The sequence below is a fragment of the Chlorocebus sabaeus genome, chromosome 26, assembly GCF_047675955.1.
Source record: "Chlorocebus sabaeus isolate Y175 chromosome 26, mChlSab1.0.hap1, whole genome shotgun sequence".
NCBI classification, from domain to species: domain Eukaryota; kingdom Metazoa; phylum Chordata; class Mammalia; order Primates; family Cercopithecidae; genus Chlorocebus; species Chlorocebus sabaeus.
In genome coordinates this window covers 6890231-6914532 of record NC_132929.1, presented here as the reverse complement: position 1 = coordinate 6914532, position 24302 = coordinate 6890231, and the positions used below count along the sequence as shown (strand labels likewise).

At 39.8% G+C, this 24302-nt stretch overlaps 1 protein-coding gene and 1 non-coding gene across 3 annotated transcripts in view; both read left to right on the top strand.

The window, feature by feature from the left end:
• Window positions 1–24302, top strand: part of MTMR10 (myotubularin related protein 10) — a 53328-nt gene that overhangs the window by 21561 nt on the left and 7465 nt on the right. For both annotated transcript variants that reach the window (XM_008017204.3, XM_038009781.2), the window contains 9 exons: window positions 2086–2176; window positions 9023–9209; window positions 11013–11100; window positions 11183–11271; window positions 15201–15331; window positions 16460–16529; window positions 18093–18163; window positions 21661–21830; window positions 22817–22987. In XM_008017204.3, coding sequence (XP_008015395.1) covers window positions 2086–2176; window positions 9023–9209; window positions 11013–11100; window positions 11183–11271; window positions 15201–15331; window positions 16460–16529; window positions 18093–18163; window positions 21661–21830; window positions 22817–22987 — 1068 coding nt within the window. The remainder of the gene's footprint in view (window positions 1–2085; window positions 2177–9022; window positions 9210–11012; window positions 11101–11182; window positions 11272–15200; window positions 15332–16459; window positions 16530–18092; window positions 18164–21660; window positions 21831–22816; window positions 22988–24302) is intronic.
• LOC119628147 (U6 spliceosomal RNA) lies at window positions 13742–13844 on the top strand. The gene has a single exon (XR_005244460.1). It is a non-coding gene; the product is annotated as a U6 spliceosomal RNA (small nuclear RNA).

The window sequence follows — 24302 nt, the reverse complement described above, 5'->3', positions numbered from 1 at the left end:
CACCTATATCCTACTTCTCATCCACATAACTGTTATGTGAATACCTTGGAAATAAAGCAACATAAGCACAATTAACTAAAGAGACATTTTATATTGAAACTGTTGTTATGGGTTTCTGGGATTAATATTCTGAAATTGGCTCCCTCTAGGAAGGCTTGTGAAGAGAGTAGTGTTGAACAGACACGATAGTTTCCAAGAAAGCATAGTTGGCTAAGAGGAGTAGGATTTTCCAAGCAAAGAGTGTGACAGAGGAGATGGCTGGGGCTAAGTCAGACAGAATGTGTTCAAACCTGTTTTTCTCTGACCTGAGATTACTGAGGGAATATCGGGAAGGTACAGTGATCTGGTGAGGAGAACAGTTTTGTGAAGAATCGAGAATGAGGAGGTTTAATTTGTTATGCAGATGTCTTGGAACCACAGCAGATTATCAAGAGAGCACAATTGTTAGTCAAAATTACATCATTAGAAGGTAATTCTTAAGTTTTGTAGATTTCTGGAATGTAAGGAAGCTCTCGGAGGTGCCATGAGGTGAGTATGGCCTAAGGATGTGGCTATGGCAGTGTAGCAAAATGGACAACTATGAAAAATGTCTAGAGAAAAGTGCAACAAAGCTTATCAGTGGTGCCCAAACGAGTAGGAAGGATGAGAACTTTTTCAAGGTACAGATTTCAGTAGTTTTGCTGCTAGAAATGCTTTAAGGAAAACTGTTGAAAAGATTAGGAATGGAAATATAGATAACCAACTCCTAAATTGTACAAGTAGGACCATCATAGAAAGCTCTTCTATAGGTATTGAGGAATCAAGATACCACGTAAGTTTTAATAAGCAGGGTTTTTTTTCCTTCTTGACTAAAACTAATGACAAATTCTGTCCCCTTGTATGTTTTAGCTTGGTTAGACAGGGAACATTTATTCTCTAGAAATTTTTAAAATGTAGTTTGAACAAGCTGACACATGCTTACTGGTGAATGAAATGTGCATCAGCCCACTTCAAACGCCGCTAATTTGATATGAACTAACAATTAACTTTTCTTACTTGCTGACTGTCAAAAGTATATCATTCTGGCTTAACACTTTATCTTCTAAATAATATTTAATCTTTTAAAGTAAGTTTTTCTGCTTTGTTCTGCTTGCGTATGTCTTAAATTTCTTCTTTCATCTTTGCTCACTGAAGAGCATTTTTTCCCATGTTCTGGTGACTACCAGGGTTTGTAAGCCTAGAGCACCATCCTTCATTCTATCTAGCAGCAGTTGAGAATAATAACAGCCATATTTCCATATATGGAGATCCTCCGAAGGCCTAGCCTGCATTATGCTTGTTAATTCCTACCACAGCCTAGGTATTACTTTCGTTTTACAAGTGAGCAAACTGAGGCTAGATGAGAGGAATTGACTTCACACATGTTATGTAGCAAGTACTTGATAGAGCTAGGATTCAAGCCCCCCGATCTGTTTGATTCTAAAGCCCGCACGTTTTCCACCACAGGGCACACAGTCCCAAACCATTTTACTCAAACACAATTTGTGTGTGTGTGTGTGTGTGTGTGTGTGTGTGTGTGTGTGGTTTTTTTGATGTACCTCTTTGAGCCACCCATGGGTTTTTGGAATTTCTTGCTAATTTTAATTTTTTGTAATTATGCTTCTCTATTTAGATTTTTAAATCCATGAGGTGTAAACTTTAAAGTTTCATGCCTTATATTAATTCTTTATAGTCCACCAAAAATGAAACTTTTTTCTTCCTTTGTTGGAGTGGACATGTAGTCACTGACTTTTTGGAGAATGCTTCTTTAGTTTCAAGTTTTCTTTATTGGACTAAAATTACTTTCCAATTAAAATTTAACTCAGCAGATACTTACTGAATACTTGCCATGTGCTAACTAAAGATAAACAGTGTCTTGAGGGCATGACAGTGAATGAGATACCTGGCCTTAAGGAGCTCTTTTATATTCTAGGTCAACAGAAAAACATGTAAATAGTGTCTATAATCACTGCCCCACAATGATGCTCCCAGTGTCCAAGGCCTTATTGTACATTTCATTTAACTAAGTGTGTTAAAATCAAATTCTAAATGTAGAATTTTTCCTAGGTATGCCTTGCAATAGCTCATTATTCCCAGCCAACAGACCTCCAGCTACTCTTTGCATTTGAATATGTTGGGAAAAAATACCACAATTCAGGTAAATATGAAAATATTAAATATTGTAACTAATTTTACATGTGTAAATTTTACTCTTATGTTTACCGGAAGCCTCCAAGTACATGAGCTTTAATAATTGTAGAATTACTAGCTTCATACCTTAGAGAAGTAAGCACTACATGCTAAAAGAGCCAATAGTTTGTCAGATTATTTCTTGACAAGTTACCAGGAAGAACCTATAATGCTATGAATATGGGCTTATAAGTTATGTCATATATTTAACCTCCAGTCATTGGCTTGTATTTTAGAATGAAGACTATATAACCTACCCTTTTTAATTGATAGCTTGAGTTAAAGTAATCTTATCTTTTAAGAAAACTGGCAGAAAACTAAAAGATATATTAAAAGCATAATCTTTTCTGGCAAGGTGTGATTTCATACAAAAGCTGAAGTGATTAAAAACTTTGTGGACTTCATTAAGATTCTCAAAATACTGAGTTTCTATTTCTGAATAATACTGATGAAAGGAAGATGAGCATTTTTCCAAGGACAGGTATATTCTGGACAGCTTTTGTGAAAGTAAATAGTTTTGTCTGTATATCTGACAGTCGTGACATGACCAAGGAAGATTCCAGATGATCATGCAATTCCGTACGTTCTATTTCTATACAAATGTAATTTTAATAAATGGCTTTTAAAAATCTCTTAAAAGGATAGAGAAAAACAAAGAACCATGTCTCCTGTTAGCCCCCTTGTCAGTTAGTGACTGCACATCAGTTAACTGAGCGAAGCCTGTGTTCTTTTATTTAAGCAAGAAAAATAAGTCAGCTGTGTATTTATAATGAAAAGTCCATTTACCCAGCATGGTCTGGGCCATACAAATTATTAATTGTACTGAAATTTTATATTTTGTTACCATAAATCGTATGGTAGTAATTTAAATAAAGGGTATAATAAAAGTATATTCCAGCAACACTATATTGTAAATACATTAAAATGTATCAGTGTATGGTGTCTGAAGATACATGTGTATAAGTAAATTTTCCTTAGTTTAAAAGATACCTACCTTTCTGTTAAGCACTGAGAGGACCAAAAAAAAAAGAAAAAACCCTTAATACTATAGAGATAATATATGAAAATAATGCTTTGCAGAACAGCTTTTATCATATATAATAGAAATTATATAGCAGAAGTATTATATTTATAGAAATTATATAGCAGAAGTATTTGTAACTTAATTTTTCTTATCAAGATGTACATAATTGTAACTTAGGCTTAAGCAATACAGTTATTTTTTGAAGTTTATTAAGATTAAGTAATTTCACTTACTGTCTAAAAATAAAGTATTCCAGATCCTGCACTATTAGTCAGGTAAACACTTCTTGGGATCACCATCAAGCTACAGAACAGTGATCAAGGTTATCTTCAATAAGATCCTCACCCAGAGTTGCAAGAGTTGTAGAAGTGAGTCTTTGATTCCTGCTTAACTATTTATGATACAGACCAGTTCTTTATGCTGCTATTTTTCCAATAGAAATGATTCATTCCAGTTTACAGATCCATAACTTCTACAGTAATGTAGCGACTTAGGCTCAGCAAAGACAGTAAACTTCGTTTTACAGTTGGTAACCTGATGCCTGCTTCAGTTACTTTCCACATTTTTCTTCATTCATACCTTGTGGGCATCTCTGGTTTACAGTACTTTAGTTTATCCACCCATAGGTCTTCTACTACTGGAATTTTAAAATTTACATCATTCAGTTCCTCTATTTCTTCTTACATAGCTTATTGATAAAATATGATGATTAATACTTAAAATATTCAGGGATGCTTTTTTTATATTACATCTTTCAGACTCCTCCTTTGACAAGTACTTCATAAACATAACACTGGCCTTAGTTTTGTTAAGATTCCTCATAGGGTAACATCCTTTAATATCCTTCCATGCTGTTACAGAAGCATAAATACTGCATCTTTAAGATCAAAAGGAGCCTGAAATTTCCACACACTGCAGTCAGAATTCATTAATTTGTGAGTGAAAGATGCCCACTCATCCACTCTTGAACTTCTGGATGACACCTTGATTCATTGGCTGGATTAAAGAAGTCCTTTTTGCAGGCAGGTAGGTGACAAAGCTGTTTCCACAAATAAGATCCAAAGTTGGAGGAGCTCCCCTGCAATTATCTAAGAAAATGATATTTTAGCTGGCCTTAGTCACTCAGGTTTTCATTCATATTCAGCATCACATGAGTAAAAGTCATCTCCGAAAGGTCCTGCAGTCATCCCACCACTTCTGTGAATATCCTGGAGTAAAGTAAGATGTGTAGCATCCAGGCTTTGGAACATCACTATGCACAAACACCCCAGGAGACACTACTAGCACAAACAAGAACAATGATTCTGTTTTTTTCTCTTTTAACTTTAAAGAAACCGTTAAGACTCTGTTTTCATCAGTCAGATGATTATTGGACAAATAATGTCAAAAAAGTACAGATTCATCTTTCATATTATAGAATTGATAAGATGTCAGATTATGCTTCTGGACCAAAAATGTTGAAAGTTTCATGAAGTTATCTGCAGCCTAGTGTCAGCAGCTCTGCTTCATGACAGCCATCTTGCTTACAGATGCTGTGACGTAATCTGAAGTTGTAATGAAATTTCACATCAGAAATTGTACATTTTCAGTGAACTTTATCCTTTTTATTAACATAGACCTTGGTATTAGGTTTTCCTTAAAATGCTTATTTGAAAAACAGAAGGTATACAATCCGTTTGAAACAGTATAGGAATTTTTAAAGTTTTTTGCTTGTCAGTTCTTATAAGATTCTCAGAATAGGTATAAATGATTGTTGAATATTGGTGGTTCCAGCCAGCTGTATACATCAGGATTGCTGGAGGAACCTTTAGAAATACAGCCATGTCGGCTCCAGCGCAGGTCAGAATCTCCCAGTTAAGAACCACTTTGTTGACTCATGCTTTTGAACTTATTAATACTCACAATCCTTTTTTTACCTTATTCCCTTGTGACTTCTAATTTCTGCAGTATCATCAAAGTGATAAGCTTTCTTTTCATATATTGATGACTTGTGTTTTCTGTTGCTTGAAGCCATTCTAAATATCAATTGGCCAATTCAGTGGAAATTCTCTAAAATAACCCCAACAGTATAGGATTAGACTTTTATGCTGTCACAGAAGATAGCCAAAGTCAGGAGCATGTAATATCTATTTCACTCTTAGTCTGCTGTGGAAGCATGTCGTAAAACCTCGGTCAGGTGGCTGTCAACGGAGCCAGGTCTCCCTGAGATGACCCACCTTTCACTGTGTTGGTCCAACTCCTCACAGTGATCCACTCAGAGCAGGCCACTGGTATCCGGTCTTTTGAACTTTGGAAAGCATTCAGGTTTCTGGGACTATAAAACCAGATTGAGTGTACACTACACATTCTGTAATGAGCTCTAACTGAAGATGATATAGAACATATAAAAAGCCCTAGTCCCAGTTGTTTAGAAAAGTACAGGATTTGAACAAGAGAAATGGATAAAATAACAAACGATAGAGGACCTCACTTTATGCTTCGAAAACATAAATAGATGTTCTCACTTTATGTTTAGAAAAATTTGTGTAAGTTAGATCTTGAAACAAAATTTGGCCAGAGAAACAATCTCATAAACAATAGCACATTCTTAGCCTAGCTTATTAAAGTCTACAGCCCAAAACACTAAAAAGTATTCAGTGCTGCTAGACTCAATCACCAAACTGTTTTACATAACTCTTAAAATTTTGAGTGTGTTTTTTATAATTCTTTTTTGGTGGCGGTGGTTTTATTGTGTGGCTAGGACCGCTGGTTCAGTGTTGAATAGCAGTAGTATTAGCAGGCATCATTTCAGTTCTCGCTTTTAATGAAGATGCTGTTAGCTATGTATTTTTGATAAACACCCTCTATCCAGTTAAGGAAATTCCCTTTTATTCCAAATTTGCTAATGTCGTTGGTTTTTTTTTTAGTCATAAACAGGTATCTATCATAGGTTTTTCTGCACTTACTAAGCTGGTCATTAATATAGCCTTTTTCATCTTTCATGTAGTCATATGATGAGTTACGTAGATTTTCTGATGTTGAATAGCTGTCTTTGTTTTGGTGCACTGGAACATCGCATAGCTTGGGCTTTGGCCACAAACGCCATATGCAGGTTTTGTGTTCTGGAGAGACCACAACTCCTAAGTCTTCCTTCTCACAGGCACACTTTTCAGTTGTTGCGTTGCTCCAGAGAAGGCCCTGAGATGGAGTGGGACTCTAGGATATGGGCTTAGAATTAGCATTTTACTGTCTCTCTGTCTATCTATCTATTTATTTATTTATTTTTGAGACAGTCTCGCTCTGTCACCTGGGCTGGAGTGCAGTGGTGCGATCTCGGCTCACTGCAAGCTCCGCCTCCCGGGTTCACGCCATTCTCCCGCCTCAGCCTCCCGAGTAGCTAGGACTATAGGTCCGTGCCGCCACACCCGCCTTATTTTTTTTTAGTATTTTTAATAGAGACAGGGTTTCACCTTGTTAGCCAGGAGGGTCTCGATTTCCTGACCTCGTGATCCGCCTCCCTTGGCCTTCCAAAGTGCTGGGATTACAGGCGTGAGCCAACACACCCGGCAGCATTCTACTTTTTAACAAGCTTTGTTAAAATCAGAATCACTGGATAATTCTGATACCACTTAGAGGAGTCCCAATTCCTAACATGGTACATAGGCCCCTCTGTCATCTAGAACAGCACCATCCAGTGATGGACGTAGGGCAGCCACTAGCCACGTGTGGCTGTTAAGTACTTGCAATGTGGCTAGTGCAATTGATGGACTGAATTTTTTATTTTATTTAATTTTCATTTCAGTTTAAATTTAAATGGATGTGTGTGGCTAGAAGTTACTTTTTTGGGAAACACAGATCTAGAGTCTAGGCCCTATTTAATTTCCCACCTCTCTTCCACCACCTCTTGAATCCCTATGCTCTAGCTGTGTTTAGTTACTTGATGCTATACAGTTACACCATCTTTTTTAGGTTCTCTGTCTAGCATGCCTCCCTCCTTCTCACCAGCTACCAGGCAACTTTTGACTTACTCCTTAGAACTCTCTTTAGATGTGGTCAAGTCATGAAACTTTTCCTGCCCCAGCCTCTCTCTCCAGTGAGAGCTGGGGGCCTTCTCTTCTGCATCCTCATTGCACTCAGACATCTGGTACTCTGTGATTATCACACTGCTTAATACTTGAAGACAGAGGTAAAATCTTACTCATCTTTTTGCTCTCAGGCATTAGCACATGGGGAGGTCTCAGAAAATACCTGTCTCGTACCAGGAGTTAATGGATAATCAATAGAAATGGGCATGACATGCTCATCGGGCATTGGAGGGTGTTGCATGGCTGCAGAGGAGAATGGGAATGAAGGTCAGATGAGTTCTGTGAGGGATCTCTAAGGCCAGGAGAAGCCATTTAGGTTTGCTTGATTTGTTTGGAAAATGAGCTTATTGAAAGTTTTTAAGGCAAGGGACTAGCATCATGAACACATCTTTTTAGGGAAGTGTGTCTTGTGGTAAGCTGCTGGCTGGTTTAAATGCAGCAGAATATCCCATTGGGGATGCCAGCTGGGAGACTTGCTACAATTGCAGCCTGCAGCAGAAAGACCCTGGGCCAGAATGGGCTGTGCCATCTGTCACCAGATATTGCCAAGGTAGATCTGGCTGACTGGTGGGACAGCTTGTTTTTCAGTAATCACTTTGCAGGCAGTCTTGAGGCTGTGGGCATGCTCCCAGAAGATAGCATTACTTCTCTCTCAGAGCAGGCTCCTTACTAAGGAAATGCAAGTCTAGGCCTATCCTGCTGTAATCTTCATGTGGGAACAACACTCTAGCAAAGCACAAGGAACCTTATGAGCTTTTCAAAGGAAAATTGAGTAGATACAGGAAAACAAGAATTTTCTAATGAGCAGATAGAGCAGGTAGGTGAGAAGTTGGTATTAGAAAAATTAAAGATTTGAAGGGCTTGAGAACAGAGATGATTGTTGGATGTTTCATTTTTCCAGGCAAAATATGTGGAGCAAATAATCAAATGACATGGACTTACCCCACAATTAGGGGCAGGGAGATGAGGAAGGGTTAGGAATAGTTTCTGTTAGAATGGTAGGGATGGAAGACAATTGAAAATTAAAGAGAAAATAAATGGAGAGGAAATCTAGGCAATAGTCATTCTTCATTCTTGGGGAAGGTGGTCAGGAAAAGGAAAGAAGAAAAATATAGTATAGTAGCTAGAATGGTCCAGCATGATCAAAGTCTTTTCAATATCGTGGGACTGAAGGCAGAGAAGATAGAACCAGTAGGAGAGAAAAATCAAAGCTGTTTTAAGGAGTTAGGAAAGAGCTGGATAAGGACAAGACTAAATGAGTAATTTTTAGGCCAACATGGTGGCTCATACCTGTAATCCCAGCACTTTGGGAGGCCAAGGCACGTGGGCCACCTGAGGTCAGGAGTTCAAGACTGGCCTGGCCAACATGCTGAAACCCTGTCTCTATTAAAAATACAAGAATTAGCTGGGCATGGTGGCAGGCGCCTGTAATCCCAGCTACTCAAGAGGCTGAGGCAGGAGAATAGCTTGAACCCTGGAGGCGGAGGTTGTAGTCAGCCGAGATCATGCCGGTGCACTCCAGCCTGGGCGACAGAACAAGACTCCGTCTCAGAAAAAAGAGAGTTATTTTTAAGTGGAAAGGGCATGACGGTTCTTGGAGAGACTTGGAAGGTGAAGCAGGTTAGAGACAGCACATCAGAGTATGCATGTGACAGGAGGCTCAGAGGAGAGGGAATGCTGGGGAAAATGTGACTGTTAAAACTCATAATGTTGCTTTTTCCTACAGCCAACAAAATTAATGGAATTCCCTCAGGAGATGGAGGAGGAGGAGGAGGTAATGGAGCTGGTGGTGGCCGCAGCCAGAAAACTCCGCTCTTTGAAACTTACTCGGATTGGGACAGAGAAATCAAGAGGACAGGTGCTTCCGGGTGGAGAGTTTGTTCTATTAACGAGGGTTACATGATATCCACTTGGTAAGTACAATTTTAGCAATGTTATATATGGCTGGAAGTCACTTCCCTATGAAGAATAATCAAACTCTGTTGTCATTGATGACTTTCTAGTTGTGGTTAGTGGAATATTTGTTTTTAGTAATGTTTTAATGAATATTTTATTTTAAAGATCAGGGTTTCTTAATATAAATTATAGTATCCCTTAAAAGAAGTTAATAGTTATTCCTTACTGTCATCAGTAATCTAGTCAGTGTTTCTTGCATTATATCTTGTAACTGATGTTTTACAGTTGGTTTGTTCACATCGATATCTAAAGTCTTCACATTGAATTTGCCTAATAGGTCTCTTAGGCCTTTTAATCTACAACAGTCTCCTCCCACCTCTTTTTTACCTACTATTCATTGACAAACCAGGTCATTTGTTCCCTAGAATTTTCCACATTGTAGATATTGCTGGTTTTATCCCTATGGTGTCCTGTAATGTGTTCCTCTGTCTCTAGATTTCCTTTAAAATGTTAGCAACAGAGGCTTAATTGGTTTCAGGTTCAGTACTTTTGGCAAGAATGTTTCATTAGGTGGTGCTGCATTCTCCTGTGGGGTCACACCCTGTCTCAGGCTGGCTGGCTGTGTCTCTCTCATTGTAATCTTGACTGACCAGTGGGCTTAGAGGGTGTCAACCTGATCCAGTAAAAGTTCCCCTTTTATATCATGGTTTTAGCTCCCAAAAATAGTTTTGCATTGGCAGAGAGAATCATTGCCCAGATCATTATTTCACTAAGGATTGCGATTGTTCACCTTCTAATTCTATCATCTTTCTGCTTTTATCGAACTTTTCTCTCACCAGCTCTTTAGTGCCCCGTAACACAGTTGGTACAAGAAAAGCAATATAAATATCTACATTTTCTCCTTTACTTAACATTTTTCCAAATAGCTGGTTCCCTAGGGGATCTCCCAAAAGTGACTAGGAATTTGTTTTTTAAATTTGTTTAATGTTGTTTAGTTATATGAATTTTTTGGAATACCTTATTTTAAAAGGTCGTTGAAGTCTTCATTAGTTCACGCACATAAGCAGCTTTTTAGAAAAAAGAAGAAAAGCACTACTGTGTTATTACTGGTTAATCCAGTACCAGGAACTTCTAGTACAGTTCTAGGAAGGTGGTTTGCAGCATGTAGCTTGTGTCTTCTGCGTCCCCTGGAATTTAAGCTTCATGGCCAGCACACTGTGGTATATGTGCTGAGAAACGTGATGGGCTGCCCAGCCACGTCAGGGAAAGAAGGAAGATGTCTTGAGGTGCAGTGAGCTTGCTCACCAGTAATTATTGTCTCATCAGTGTCCTAAAGTCTGACTATGCCTTTTAGGCATGGGGAAAGGTAGAAGAGGGACTTAAGAAGAGAGCTAAAGCTTCTGGTAGATTTGTGGAGTTTTCTTTTGTCTGGCGTCCTTAACCTCATCAGTAACCTCCGTGTCGTTAAAGTAGGAGGCCTTTCTCAGTTGTGAAAGGCCTTTGTTCTCCTGTCAAGAGAACAGAGGTTTGGATATATTTTTCAGTGAGCACGTACATGTTTAATAGTTATTCTGGAAAATATTTCTAATACCTTCTTTGGAATTTTCTCATGCTGTAAATTTAGATTTTTAAGAATTGGTCATAGCGCACATGTTTTAGACTAAGATATCTAGGATCATCGCTGCCCCCCATGTGGCTACTAAGTGGGGTGAACATTAAATGTGGACAACTGTGCTTAATTGTTTATGGGGTCTGCAGGAGCACACTATTCCTGCTTTTAGCACAGGACTCTTACATACAATTTTTTTTTTCCCCTCCAGCCTTCCAGAATACTTTGTAGTGCCAAGTTCTTTAGCAGACCAAGATCTAAAGATCTTTTCCCATTCTTTTGTTGGGAGAAGGATGCCAGTAAGTGATTTCTGTTGGATTTTATGAATGCTGACGTCCATTGTTTCTACACAGTGAAGTAAGGATTCTGCCTCTCCCCTAGCTCTGGTGCTGGAGCCACTCTAATGGCAGTGCTCTTGTGCGAATGGCCCTCATTAAAGACGTGCTGCAGCAGAGGAAGATTGACCAGAGGTAATTGAGAAATGGTCGTTGTCACTTTAGACAGTTTTACTTGTCGTGTATAACTACAGTGAGTTCCCTACTAATTGAAAATAGCAAAATGCATAGTCTTACTAATTAGTTAGCACCATGTTTTATGTAAGAATTGCCATTTTGAAAATAATGTGATAATATTAACTGACATTGGGGTTACACTAAATATAATTTAATTATTTGGTTTGTAAGACACTTGTGGATCTTACATTGCTGACATCTTGCTATAACGTTTTCTATAACATACTTTCAAAGTGCAGTGATATCCAGTTGAGACACTTCAGGATAAATCAAACTTTTCTTGTAGTTTGATGTGTCTCATTTAGATCTACACATTTGCAATAGCTAGAACAGTGGTTTTAATTAGCCACCACAGACGAGTCTGGCATTATCTGCTGTGGTCATCAATAACCTCCGTGTTATTAAAGTAGGAGGCCTTTCTCAGTTGTGCTCATAGCAGCGAGCAATACTATTGGTCACTCTCTCCTTAAAGCCGCCTGGGCCCTCGGCCTCTGCTCCTTTCCACTCTCCCAAAGCTCCTCTGCCTCACTGGTACTCCGTGCCTTCTGCAGACCCATCCTCTCCTCTCCATACATTACACAGATTCTAAGGCCTCTTCCTCATGTTCGTATTTTCCTAAAGAAGTTCCCCCAAGAATGTGGCTTTAGTGGCCAACACATTTATATCTTCAGTCTACCTTGACTTCTACGTGTAGGTCTCAGAGGTCCCTTAAACTCATTGTGTCCAAAACCAAACTTAAGGATATGGCTTCCATGCCATCCCCCAGCCTGCTCTCAGAAACCAGGGGGTCATCCTGGATTCCTTCCTCTTTCTTTCCCTTCCCCATCCCCATCCCCAGTCTCTCCTGAGATTTTCTCACTTCACTTTTCAGACACCTTACAAATCCGTGTGCTTCCACCCCAGCGCTACCTCTGCCTGTGTGTTATAAGTGCCATCATTTCCTCCATCCAGTCTCCTCTCCCCTGGGCTCCAGCCCCCTGGACTTTGCCTGGTGTTTTCAACCTCCTTACATAGTCCAGTACTCTTCCCTTCTGGACTGCCTTCTTTGCACTCGTCTGGGAACACCCTCCATGCTTACCCACTTGGCACTCACTCCTTGTTTCTTTTTTTTTATGAGACAGAGTCTCACTCTGTCACCCACGCTGGAGTGCAGTGGTGTGATCTCAGCTCCCAGGTTCAAGTGCTTATGATGCCTCAGCCTCCTGAGTAGCTGGGATTACAGGCACCATCACCGCATCCATCTGATTTTTAGAGAAAGGGTTTTACCATGTCGGCCAGGCTGGTCTCGACTCCTGACCTCAGGTGATCCACCCGCCTCGGCCTCCCGAAGTGCTGGGATTGCAGGCGTGAGCCTCCACACCCGGTTCACTCATTCTTTATATCTCAGTTCAAACGTAATTTCCTCAAGATAAGCCTTCTCTCACCTCTGAAGTTTGATCAGACCTCAAAAGTCTATGTTCCTGGAGCTCCTGAGTTGTTAACATGTGTTTCAGTTTTTAATAATATATGTGTGTGTCACAGTTTGATCACTGCCTGTCATTTTTACTCCATGAGATGTGAGACTGTGTCTGCTTTGCACACCGTTCTCTATTTAGCACCCAGGAAGCACATATGATATTTATTCAGTATTTGTGGAGTAAATGAGGAGCAGATGAACAGATCTTATAAAACAGGCTGATAGAGCCTCAGAAATTGTGTATCACAGTCCATTATTAGGGTTTTTCCACTGTACTGTGACTGACAGAGCAAATAACTGTCAAGTGACCCTCAAATGACCCTTCAGTTTTCTGGGAAGGAAGGTGACTATGTCACACAAGTCCGTATTCTCTGTGGGTTTTGATTTACCTGAACTCTGTTTGGAATTAGCTGTCTGCTGTGTCGTACTCCAACCTTGTGTTTGTTAACATGCATGCTGATGAAGCGCACTGTTAGGACTTTTGCTGTTCAAGGGACAATCGTAGCATTGTTGGGTGAGAGTTAGTTGTAAAACCTTAGAACCAGTGGCAGTTTCAGTGATGTATTAAGCTGAGAATTACTTTAATGCCTTTTGTGTTTTTAGCTATCCCATTCTTCATCAGTAGAACAGATCCTCTTTGTTGTCCAACCTTGTCTCCTACTCTTTTTCCCTCAGATGTGTCATCTAGCCCCACTGGCCTTCTTGATGTTTCTCAGCAGTCATGCTTTTTACCTGCCACAGGGCCCTTGTACTAGCTGCCCTCTGCCTAGAACATTTTCACCCCAGGTCTTTGCATTGCTTCTCTATTCGTTTAGGTTTCAGCTTCAGTACCATCTTCACAGAGCAGCTGTTTTTGACCATGTGACCTAAAATAGCCTGTAATCCCATGATTACATCATCCATGGCATTCCCACAGCCCATTTATTTCATCTTATCATCCACCCCACCCCACCAAGAATGTCAACTCCACACTTGCTTTGGCAACACAAGTAGTAAAATTGGAATGATACAGGGAAGATTAGCGTAGCCCTTGCACAACGATGACATGCAGATTCATGAAACATTCCATATTTTAATGAAATGGGAGCATATTCATGTTATTTAATTTTTAAAAATCAGTTAAGCAAATGTACAGTGCCATTTTATTTTTCATGCATACATTAAATTCCATATACATAAAGGTGCATAGAGGAAACCTAGAAAGATTACGCCAAAATGTTAGAATTCTGAGTGATTTTGTTTTTCTTATCTTTTCTAGGTGTTTTTAAACATTTCACACTAATTTATATTACTTTTTCTATTCAGGAAAAAAAAATAGGTTTATTTATTTATTTATTTATTTATTTTAAGTGGTGTGGAAGTTACCCTTTGAACATAGATGGGAATCCCAGTCCTGGCTATTTCCTTTGAAAACATCTAGAGACTCCATGGCACATATTTATAGCAGCCCGTTCTCTCCTAAGAATAGAGGAAAGGTGGGAGGAATTTTGGTGAATGTCTCTACTTGCAGTTCATCCTGCAGCAAATCGTTAAGACTGTGGGAATAGGTGCTTTGCATTCTCTATAGCTGGAGAATGTGAGTCTGGTTTGCCATCCTTCTATTTACATCATGTGGAAAGATGTGGGAGAGTAGGGTCTCCTTAATCTAAATGCCATGCTGCCCTCCTTGGCAGTGCTTCTGTTTTCTGGGCAAGTTTTCCAGTGAATGTGCTTTATTTTCTCCCATCAGAAATAAGGGAATGAGCCCGGGCGCGGTGGCTCGTGCCTGTAATCCCAGCACTTTGGGAGGCCGAGGGAGAGTGAATCACAAGGTTAGGAGTTCAAGACCAGCCTGGCCAACATGGTAAAACCCCGTCTCCACTAAAAATACAAAAATTAGCCAGGTGTGGTGGTGGGCACCTGTAATCCCAGCTACTCGGGAGGGTGAGGCAGGAGAATCACTTGAACCCAGGAGGGGGAGGTTGCAGTGAGCCGAGATTGCGCCACTGCACTCCAGCCCGGGCGACAGTGCGAGACTCGGTCTCAAAAAAAAAAAAAAAGGAGGAAATGATCTAATTAGTTCTAATGATCTAATTAGCACTGCACGTGGGGGTGGCGGTGAGGTGAATGGCAGCATTCTGCAGTAGTCAAAACCAGATGGGTGTGAGAAGTTGGATGGTAAGAGGGAAACAAAGTTTACTTGTCTTCTTAATTTTGCTCTGTTTTATGAGAATACAGAAAAATCATGCAGAGAAACCTGATGGAATAGTCTCTAAAACTAAAAAATAAGTAATGGTTCTGTCTTAAAAAAAAAAAAAAAAGAAGTAAACTCCATGAAGACAGAGACCTTAGCTGTCTCATTCCTCTCTCTATCTCCTGGTCTGTAGTAGGTGTTAAATAAATATATGCTGAAGTGAATGAGTAATGACTAAAGGATTTTTGTCTTTATTAGGATTTGTAATGCAATAACTAAAAGTCACCCACAGAGAAGTGATGTTTACAAATCAGATTTGGATAAGACCTTGCCTAATATTCAAGAAGTACAGGCAGCGTTTGTAAAACTGAAGCAGCTATGTGTTAATGGTAATTTCATTCTTATTTCATATATATAATGAACACAGGATACAGAGTTGTATGAGATGTCAGGAAAAATGTTCCTTAAAAATATAGAAACATATATTTAAGGAGTCTATGGAATTATTTGTACAAATTATATATTGTATGAGAACTTCAGAACCTCCTAAGGAATTAAGTTTAAACTACTTTTTCTTTTAGAGGGGGGAAAATGAGTATATTAAATTTCCTTCAAATCATGAAAGGTATAGTAGAATACTTTTATAAAAGCATTTGCTGAGTAGAACACTGTATTACCTTACAGAAAAACTTATTAAGATTTTAATACATGCAATTATACTTTGAGATAGGTGACTCGACAACAGCTGTGTTGTATCTGTAGCCTTGGAATTCTGATATATCTGTTGGAGCGAATGTATCAGGTGGCTTCGATGTGTCCTGGGGGATGAGTCATGTGAAAGCATCTTTGGTGTGTAATGTGGGTCCTCCTCGAGAGAGCCTCTAATCACCAGGGAGTCAGCAAAGGCAACCTTGCAGCAGATCTTGAGCAATGAGTGAGCACTTCCCTGGGGGAGGGCCTTGCAGGGGCGGGGCAAGGGCAAGTTGTTGAAAAAACTAGTGTCCTGAATGATTATGTGCACTCTGGGCGGGGCAGTGAGGATGCCTGTCGTCATGCACTGGCTAGCCCTCAGGCCACATGAGCGGTGCACAGAGGCACCACTGACAGCAGGGGAGGGGCAGGGAAGCAGGCGGGCAAGGCTTGCAGTAAGAAAGCCAAGGGCTAGGGCCTGGGCAGCTGACGTCACAGGTCAGGAGGGCCAGGATCAAGGCATAGGCTGAGCAGGGAAGGCTGGAATTCTTAGCTGTTGGGAGTCAGAGTTGGTTGGACTCCAAGATTTCCCTGAAAGAGCGAGAGAGATGATGATGGAGCCCCAGGGGAATGCTTTGTTTTGCTTTGTTACAGAATTGTAATGTCTTCTTAAATGCTTATTCCATGTTATTAAAGTGAAAATGCATGATATTTACTTAAAGCCAAGTTTTAAATATTAGAAACTGATGTATCTCTTAACTCTGATAGGGATCATATACAATAAACTTTAAAAAAGTAAAAATGTATATGTATATAATTTATTACAGAGCCTTTTGAAGAAACTGAAGAGAAATGGTTATCTTCACTGGAAAATACTCGATGGTTAGAATATGTAAGGTTTGTACCACTTCTTTACTTTCTTTTCCTTTAACTTTTTGAGATAATTACAGACTCACTGGAGGTACAAAAATAGCACAGAGAGCCATGTACTTACTCTTCATCCAACTTCACCCAGTGGTAACATCTCGTAACGAGAGTACAGCATCCAAACCAGGAAGCTGACATTGGGACGCTGAATAGATCTTACTCACCAGTTCATACACGCTCTTTTGTGTGTGTGCGTGCACTTAACACAGCTCTGCGATTTTATCACATGTGTACGTTCACTTCACCACTACCACCACAGGAAGGTACAGAGCTGTTCCATGACAAGGCTTCCCCGTGCTAGCCCTCTTATAGGTGCACCCCAATCTGTGTCTGTTAGGTACCACTAATCTCTTGTCAATCTCTATAGTTTTGTCATAAGTCAACCCCTTCCTTTTTATAAAGGGTTTATGAATTTCCCTGGTATAAAAAGTACAAAGTGAGACTTTTTATCTGGTGGCTTATGCCTGTAATCCCAGCACTTTGGGAGGCCGAGGCGGGTGGATCACCTGAGGTCAGGAGTTCGAGATCAGCTTGGCCAACATGGTGAAACCCTGTCTGTACTAAAAATACAAAAATTAGCCAGGCATTGGTGGTGCACACCTGTAGTCCCAGCTCAGGAGGCTGAGGCAGGAGAATCACTTGAACCTGGGAGGCAGAGGTTGCAGTGAGCTGAGATCACGCCACTGTACTCCAGCCTGGGCGATAGAGCAAGACTCCATCTCAAAAAAAAAACAAAAGTTACAAAGTGGGGCCGGTTGTAGTAGCTCATGCCAGTAATTCCAAAGCTTTGGGGGAGGAGGATCACTTGAGGCCAGTAGTTCACAGCCAGCCTGAGCAACATAGTGAGACCCCATCTCCACACACAAAAAATTGAAAACTAGCCAGGCATGGTGGCATGTGCCTGTTGTCCTAGGGAGTCTGAGGCAGGAGGATCATTTGAGGCCAGGAGTTCACAACCAGCCTGAGGAACATAGTGAGATGCCCATCTTCACAAAAAAATGTTAAAATTAGGCAGGCATGGTGGCTCATACCTGTGGTCCTAGCTGCTCAGGAGGTGGAGGCAGAAGGATCACTTGAGGCCAGGAGTTCAGGGTTACAATGAGCTATGATATGCCACTGCACTCTAGTATGGGAGACAAAATGAGACCCTGTCTCTTAGAAAGAAAAAAAAAACTACAAAATATCCTCATTTGAGGAATCGTATAAGTACTAAAGAAACTTTTCAGTAATGTGGAAACTATGTGCATTCAGTAGAAAGCAGTCAGTCCTCTCTTGTGATGCTGAGCAGCAGCAGGGAGCCACAGCTGCCAGTCAGCCACGCGTTCTCACTTTAGGGTGTTTTCAGCTTACAGTGGGTTTATCGGGGCATAAGTCACGATAAACCCATTGAGTTATTCTGGGTCATGAGTCATGGGGACATCATGAATCAAAGAGCATCTGTAAAGTGAGAAACTAGATTTGCTTGATTTCAAGTGCTTTATATATTTGTAGTGGAAATTTGATTTTTAACACTATTTTTCCTTTTCTCTCCAGGGCATTCCTTAAGCATTCAGCAGAACTTGTATACATGCTAGAAAGCAAACATCTCTCTGTAGTCCTACAAGGTAACTAAAGTAACTCCTGAAAGCACCATGACCACCATGCCAGCCAACCTTGGTTTACTGCTTATCCCCGTTCAAGTAAATCACATGAGTTTTAGCTATTTCCTATTTACTACAGTACCATCAAAGACATTACAGAGTTTGCACATCATTTGAGTAAAACAGTGGCACGGGCTGGGCGCAGTGGCTGAAGCCTGTAATCCCAGCACTTTGGGAGGTCGAGGCGGGTAGATCACTTGAGGTCAGAAGTTCGAGATCAGCCTGGCCACCATGGTGAAACCTTGTCTCTACTAAAAATACAAAAATTAGCCAGGCTAATGTGGTGGTGGTGCATGCCTGTAGTCTAAGCTATTCGGGAGGCTGAGGCAGGAGTATCACTTGAACCTAGGAGGTGGAGGTTGCAGTGAGCAAAGATCACACCACTGCACTCCAGCCTGGGCAATACAGCAAGACTCTATCTCAAAAAAAAACAAAAACAGTGGCACAAGGACTGCAAATAGAAGAATAAAAAGGAGTCCAGTTTTTACCCTTGATTAAATTATCCATTAAATTATCCTTCCTATTTTATGGGAAGGGTGGGTCCAATCCCCTAATGGATTAATACTTAGTGTTAATTTTGACAGGGCATTCTCCTGTGATTTTGCTGTCTAATTCATACAAATTTGTTTTAGTTTAAATACCTTCTGGCTCATGCTAGAGTGTGACTCTAAGGAAACAGTTTGAGATGAAGAAATAGACTGAACTGCTGAATAGCTAGTAATGTAGTATTTGGTAGGAATAAACGATGATGTAAAAATCAGTTAAGCAAAGGATAAGTACATATTAAATAACTTTACAGCTAACAGAATGTCTAAGTTTGCAGATAAAGTTTAATAGACTAAAAACTACCTTCTTATAATACAGTAGGCCCTTTGTACCCATGGGTTCCCCATCTGGTCAACCAAGCCAGAATTGAAAATATTGGGGGGGAAAATTTTGGTCATAATGAACATGAACAGACTTTTTTTCCTTGTCATTATTATCTAAACAGTATGGTATTGAACAACTGTTGACATAGCATTTACATTGTATTAGGTGTTATAAGTAATCTAGAGGTGATTTAAAGCGTACCGGAGGATGTGCATAGGTTATATGCAAATTTTACGTCATTTTCTATCCAGGACTTAAGCATTTGTGGATCTTGGTATCCAAGGGACATCCTGGAATGAGTTCCTCATGGATATTGAGGGAAGACTCTATATTCATGTTGCATAGTATATGAGTACAAAATGTTGCCTAAGCTTGCAGAAGCGCTTTTTTTTTTTTTTTTTTTTGAGACAGAGTTTCGCTCCTGCTGCCTAAGCTGGAGTGCGATGGCATGATCTCAACTCACGGCAACCTCCACCTCCTGGGTTCAAGCGAGTCTCCTGCTTTAGCCTCCCGAGTAGCTGGGATTACAAGCATGCACCACCACGCCCGGCTAATTTTTGTATTTTTAGTAGAGATGGGGTTTCACATTGTTGACCAGGCTGGTCTCGAACTCCTGACCTCAGATGGTCCGCCCACCTCAGCCTCCCAAAATGCTGGGATTATAGGTGTGAGCCACCGTGCCCAGCCAAGCTTGCAGAAGTACTTTTAACAACTGTCAAACTAATTGACTTTAACAAGGCAACAATCTCTAAGACTCTTAGAAAAAAATAAAATAGTAATGTGTCATATAAAGTAATCCTGAACTGATGCAGTCAGAGTGTGTTTAACTCACAAATGCATGCAGAGCCTAGTAATCACAATTTCTCTCATCCAGTGGGTATTCTCATCATATCGGAGAATCCTACTCATCCTCCATTTCTCCATGCATTTGTAATAGAAAAGGCCTCAGAAGTAGCACTGAACCTTTGTTTTACTAGCATTTTTATATAGGTTTATTTTTAAACAGTTTAGTTAAAAATTTATATACTATAGAATTCACCCATTTTGAATTTGTAATTCAATAATTTTTAGTAAATATACAGAGTCCAGTTTTGGAAATTTTTCATCACCCCAAAAGTCCCAGCTCCAGGCAGCCACTAATCTTTCTGTCTCTGGATTTTCCTTTTCTGGGCATTTCATGTGAGTGGAATCATACAATATGTGGCCTTTTGCCTCTGGCTTCTTTCATTCAACATACATGTTTTTGAGGTTCATTCATGCAGTGTGTATCAGCAATCTGTTCCTTTTTATTTCTGAATTCTATTCCACTGTTTGTAGATGCATTTTGTTTACCCATTTACCTGTTGATGGACATTTGGGTTGTTTCCACTTTGTGGCTGTTATGAATTATGCTGCTTCATTTATTTAGATCTTTCGTTTTATCAGCAGTGTTTTATTGTGCAGGTCTTTTATTTATTTTGTTAAATCTCAAGTATTTTATTTTTATGTCACTGTGAATATAATTGCTAATTTCATTTTCAGGTTTACTGTGGACTCAGATTGTTGTGTACAGAATTCCTGTGACCTTACTGACCTCATTGATTAGTTCTAGTAGTTATTTTGTGGATTCCATAAGAGATCCTGTATTTTTACATACAGGATCATGTTGTCTTCAAAGACAGTTTTTACCTTTTGCTTTCTGATCTGAATGCCTTTTCTTTTTCTTGCCTAATTGCTCTGGCTAGATTCTTCAGTACAATGAGATGGAGAAGTGTAGAGAACAGACATCCTTATCATCTTCCTGATCTTAGGGAGAAAGTATCCAGTCTTTCACCAATGAGAATAACATTAATTGTAGGTTTTTGTTGATGTCTCTGATCAGTTTAAATCAGTTCCCTTTTATTCCTAATCAGGAATGAATGTAGAATTGTATCTGATGCTTTTTCTGCATCTAATGAGATGATCGTGTTGGTTTTTTATTACTGTGGTATGTTACTATGATTGACAGATGTTAAAACAACTTTGCATTCCTGAATAATTTGGTTTACTCATATTTTTATTGATTTTTACATCTATAATCATAAGGGATATTGGTCAATAGTTTTCTTCTGATTTCCCTGGCTGGCTTTGATAGCCTGGTAATTCTGGCCTCATTGGAAAGGACAACAGCTGTAAAAGACAGGAGGGAATTGTTTGCCACAGCTTCAGGTGGTAGTGAACAGTGCCACTCTCCTCATTGACTTCTCAGTATTGCCATGTGGAGTGTCAGTAGAAAGATTACCTTATACTTAATACCTTGACAAAAGAGCAATAGAATGGAGTCCAGATGGATTTTCTACCACAAACCATTCAAATGTAAAAAGTATGAGTGTTGAGCTTCTATTATCTGGCAAATATCCATGTATAAAAGACCATCTCCTGTAAATGCTAATTTAGTTTATCTATAAGTTTGTAATATTTTAGAGTTGCTGGAATCCAGTAAAATTTCCTTATACAGATTTGGAAGGCAGCCTAGGTGTGCAGAATACTAAATTATCTAGTTTACCTTTCCTTCCCTTTCTCTCTCATCATTTTTCTATGTTGTAATCATTTTCTTTCCATTTTATTGACAGAGGAGGAAGGAAGAGACTTGAGCTGTTGTGTAGCTTCTCTTGTTCAAGTGATGTTGGATCCCTATTTTAGGACAATTATTGGATTTCAGAGTCTGATACAGAAGGAGTGGGTCATGGCAGGATATCAATTTCTAGACAGATGCAACCATCTAAAGAGATCAGAGAAAGAGGTAACAAAATCTTGATAGCTTTTTATCAGTTTTCAAGGATACACAAAATAAAATGTGTCATTAAAAGATGAAGGGGCTTTTAAAAAATATTGTATTTAGTACAACTTAGCTTCCTTAGTCCAAAGCTAATTAATGGGTTAGAGTTCAAATTGATGTACTTATTATAAAGATTATCGTAACTATGAAGGTGAAATTTTTAAAAGTTGTCTATTGAATTTGTCTAAGTGGAAAACTACTGAAAAAATTCTGAATAAAATACTGAAAAACAGATATTAACTATTTTGAAAAATCACTTTTGGAATATCATTTTCTTAAAATGGGATACATAGGTTAAGATGGAAAGTTTGAGAGGACCACCTTTGTAATAGCTGTGGAGTTAGTGGCTGCCTTGGATCTGTAGTTAGGCTGCGGAAGGCCTTACAAATATCTTACCCGCCAGGCAGGTCAGATCAGTTTTTAGAAGGTTGTTTCAGAGAGCATATTTGACTTGTGGTGTCTCATAAAAAATAGTGGGCACCTGCTACTGCACTTGGGGAGACACCACGTGACCTAGGCTGATCCCAAAGTGTTTTCTGAAATGTGGGGACGTTTTCTGGATGCTGAGCCTACAGGATCAGCCAAACATTAGAGAAGCTGGTTGATGGTTTTGTTTTGTTATATAATCTAAAGAATTGTTTCTAGGACATGCTTAAACACATACTTTGCTCTTCCGTCTTCATATAGTGGGCAACCCGCTCAACTGTGTGCTTTGCCATTTCAACTTGTTACACTTACTGGGCAATAAGGGTTGTGATGTTTACCATGGTTGAACGTTACTTCTTGGTTTGATAGATGTGTATAGCTCAGCTTAGGAGCCAAGTGTTTCAGGCTTAGATGTTTTCTTATTCCTCTCTTCTTTAACATCAGCAGTACATTTTGAAGTAAACATGAATGGCTGAAAGGATAACTAACATTAAATGATCCCATTGTCTCTTTGTATTTGCCAGTCTCCTTTATTTTTGCTATTCTTGGACGCCACCTGGCAGCTGTTAGAACAATATCCTGCGGCTTTCGAGTTCTCCGAAACCTACCTGGCCGTGTTGTACGACAGCACCCGGATCTCACTGTTTGGCACCTTCCTGTTCAACTCCCCTCACCAGCGAGTGAAGCAAAGCACGGTAAGCAACTCTGTGGCTGTCGCTACGTTTTTCCTTGTTTTTACAACTTTATCGAGGCATAATTGAAGTATAATTCACCGCCTATTTAAAGTCTATGATTTAAAACTCACTACTATTTTCATCTGAAATTTCTGAATGAATTATTTTGAAGACACAAAAATCTAGGAAATTATTTTTATGAATGAACATTTTTTGTTTGATGTAAATTTTTTGTAGTAAACCCCTTTAAAGATGTAAATTAATTTAACTACCTTAAATGTCATGCTTTTGTATTTATATTTCACATTTGGGCTATTGGGTAGTAAAAAACAAAAGCTCTGTTATAGGATATTTATTTCCTAGGTCAGGAAGATAAAAATTTGTACAAAACAAGATTATTTTCCTTCAAGAGTTTTAAGTTTCCGATCACAATTCACTGATGTAGAGGAAGAGTCATTTATGACTAAGCAGGTCTCAAGCCAAACTTGAAACTAGCTACTGCTTGCCACTGGTGGAAACCATTCTGAACCAGAGTGCTGTTTCCCCCACCTTGAACCAGCAGCGGAAGCTGACAAATGCTGTGGAGACCGTTGAGAGAAACAGAAAGGGCAGCTCTTGTGGGCCTTCAGGAAGCCTTTCTAGGAAGAGGATTCCCCTCACAATGAGCTCCGGGGTCTTCAGCCTCAGCCTCAGCCGTAAGGCCCTGGGCTAGGCCTTGTGGCCTGGGGAGCGGGAAACCTGAGTTCTGGCCCTGGTCTGGGAAAAGTGCTAGGCCCATGTTCCACTCAGGCTTCAGCCTGAGAGTCGAGGTTCCTAACCTGTAAAATGGATCTGTCAAACTAACACACCTTTAGTCTCGTATGAGGTGAAAACATTTTGTAAACTGTGAAGCATTATGCAAATTTTCCTAAAGACATACGAATTCTGGATTTGTTGGTGTAAAAGACAACACACACTGGTCAGTTAAGGAGCTGATTTTATTTAGGCTATTGCAGGAGGGAGAACTTAATTAATGGGCATCCCAAAGAAAAGGACAAGATCTGGGATTTTATAGAGTCAGAAAACAGGGGAATCAGGAGGAAGGGCATTCTCAGTCCACAGGAGCCAGTTCTCGGGACACGAAAGGCAGGAGAGATTGTCCAACATTGCCACTTTTGGGGACCCAGGGTTCAAAGAAACTCAACACTGTCAGCCCATCTCTACAAAAAATACAAAAATTAGCCGGACGTGGTGGTGTGCACCTGTGGTCCCAGCTGCTGGAGAGGCTGAGGTGGGAGGATGACTTAAGCCCAGGAGGCAGAGATTGCAGTGAGCTGAGACTGTGCCACTACACTCC